This window comes from Fulmarus glacialis, unplaced genomic scaffold (assembly GCF_000690835.1).
Source record: "Fulmarus glacialis isolate BGI_N327 unplaced genomic scaffold, ASM69083v1 scaffold41333, whole genome shotgun sequence".
NCBI lineage: Eukaryota > Metazoa > Chordata > Aves > Procellariiformes > Procellariidae > Fulmarus > Fulmarus glacialis.
In genome coordinates, this window is record NW_009203066.1 from 1 (window position 1) to 2,000 (window position 2,000).

A 2,000-nucleotide genomic window follows, 5' to 3' on the forward strand; every position below is an offset into this window, starting at 1 on the left:
GGTGAGGTGGGAGGTGGGCGGAGTCAAGCCCAGGCCGTGTCCCCGGCCCCGGGGCGCAGGCGCGGATCGAGGAGCTGGAGGAGGAGCTGGAGGCGGAGCGGACGGGCAGGGCCAAGGTGGAGAAGCTGCGCTCGGAGCTGTCGCGGGAGCTGGAGGAGATCAGCGAGCGGCTGGAGGAGGCGGGCGGCGCCACCTCGGTGCAGCTCGAGCTCAACAAGAAGCGGGAGGCGGAGTTCCAGAAGATGCGGCGCGACCTGGAGGAGGCCACGCTGCAGCACGAGGCCACGGCCGCCGCGCTGCGCAAGAAGCACGCCGACAGCGTGGCCGAGCTCAGCGAGCAGATCGACAACCTGCAGCGCGTCAAGCAGAAGCTGGAGAAGGAGAAGAGCGAGCTCAAGCTGGAGCTGGACGACGTCAGCTCCAACATGGAGCAGCTGATCAAGGCCAAGGTGGGAGATGGGTCTCCAACCGCGACGGGACAACTCTTCCGTCGCTCTCCCCTCCATTTCCTTTCATCTTCCTGCCCTTCCGGTCTCCAGGCCAACCTGGAGAAGATGTGTCGCACCACGGAAGACCAGATGAACGAGCACCGGACCAAGTCCGAGGAGGCTCAACGTATGGTCAACGACCTCACCACCCAACGGGCCAAGCTCCAGACGGAGAACGGTGAGGGCCTTGCTCTTCTCCGAGACGATCGCCGATCCCGTGTCCGGCGGGGTGGGCTTTGGGGTCTTCTCCAGCGAGTGATTGGCCACCTTCCCACCCCATAGGTGAGCTCTCCAGGCAGCTGGAGGAGAAGGAAGCCTTCATCAACCAGCTGACGCGAGGGAAACTCACCTACACCCAGCAGCTGGAGGACCTCAAGAGGCAGCTGGAGGAAGAGGCCAAGGTAGGGCTGCGTTGGGGGGGTTGGGGGTGAAAGACACCCCCAAGGTCAAGGGTGAGGTCGGTTTGGGACTTGGGGACGCGGCGTGAGCTGCCTTCACGGGGGGAGAAAAGGAGTTGAGGGTCCTCAGGAAGTTTGGTGGGGTCGGTGGGTCTCAAGGAGGTGGGGTTGGGTTGGGTCGGTAGCAAGGAGGGCAGTTGGGTTGGTGTGGAGGAGGTTGGGTTGGTCTGCAGAACATCTAAAGAAGGTTGGGTCGGTCTAAGGAAGGTCTAAGGAAGGTTGGGTTGGTCTGGAGGAAGTTGGGTTGGTCCAGAGGTTGGGTTGATCTACAGAAGGTCTGAGGAAGGTTGGGTGGGTCTAGAGAAGGTTGGGTCGGTCTACAGAAGGTCTAGACAAGGTTGGGTTGGTCTGGAGGAGGTTGGGTTGGTCTACAGAAGACCCAGAGGAGGTTGGGCTGGGTTGGGGTGATGAAGACCAGCCCCTACTCAGCTGGAGGCCCCCAAGATGGCTCCGGGTGACACGGAGCCCACGGTCCCACCTTCTCCTCGCCCCACCCCAGGCCAAGAACGCGCTGGCCCACGCCCTCCAGTCGGCCCGGCACGCCTGCGACCCCAGGCCAAGAACGCGCTGGCCCACGCCCTCCAGTCGGCCCGGCACGACTGCGACCTGCTGCGGGAGCAGTACGAGGAGGAGACGGAGGCCAAGGCCGAGCTCCAGCGCTCGCTCTCCAAGGCCAACTCCGAGGTGGCGCAGTGGAGGACCAAGTACGAGACGGACGCCATCCAGCGCACCGAGGAGCTGGAGGAGGCCAAGTGAGTCATCTCCTCGGGGGTGTTGAGGCTCTCCCACGGGTGGTGGGACCTGCTTGGTCTTGCCGGTCCCCACCTCCTCAAGCAGCCACCACCCAGGACGTTGGACTTCTTCAGGCTTGGTAGATCTTGAGCCCAATTTGGGGGACCTAGAACCTGTGTAGAGCAACCTAGACCATCCATGAGTCCTACCACCGTCCTGCTCTCAAACATCTTCACCTCGGGAGTGACCAGCTGATGGGGTCTCCATGGGCTGGTGGGTCACACGTAGGTTTCTCCCATACGTCTGATAGGAAGAAGCTGGC

The 2,000-nt window shown here is 63.0% G+C and overlaps 1 protein-coding gene across 1 annotated transcript; it reads left to right on the forward strand.

The window, feature by feature from the left end:
- Nucleotides 1-59: 59 nt before the first annotated feature.
- On the forward strand, nt 60-1,698 carry LOC104074415 (myosin-7-like; the record flags this gene model as incomplete). Its single annotated transcript, XM_009574511.1, has 4 exons — nt 60-449; nt 540-666; nt 771-889; nt 1,502-1,698. Coding segments are annotated over 4 exons (833 nt in total), but the record flags the coding sequence as incomplete, so codon positions are not given.
- Between the last annotated feature and the right edge of the window lie 302 nt (nt 1,699-2,000).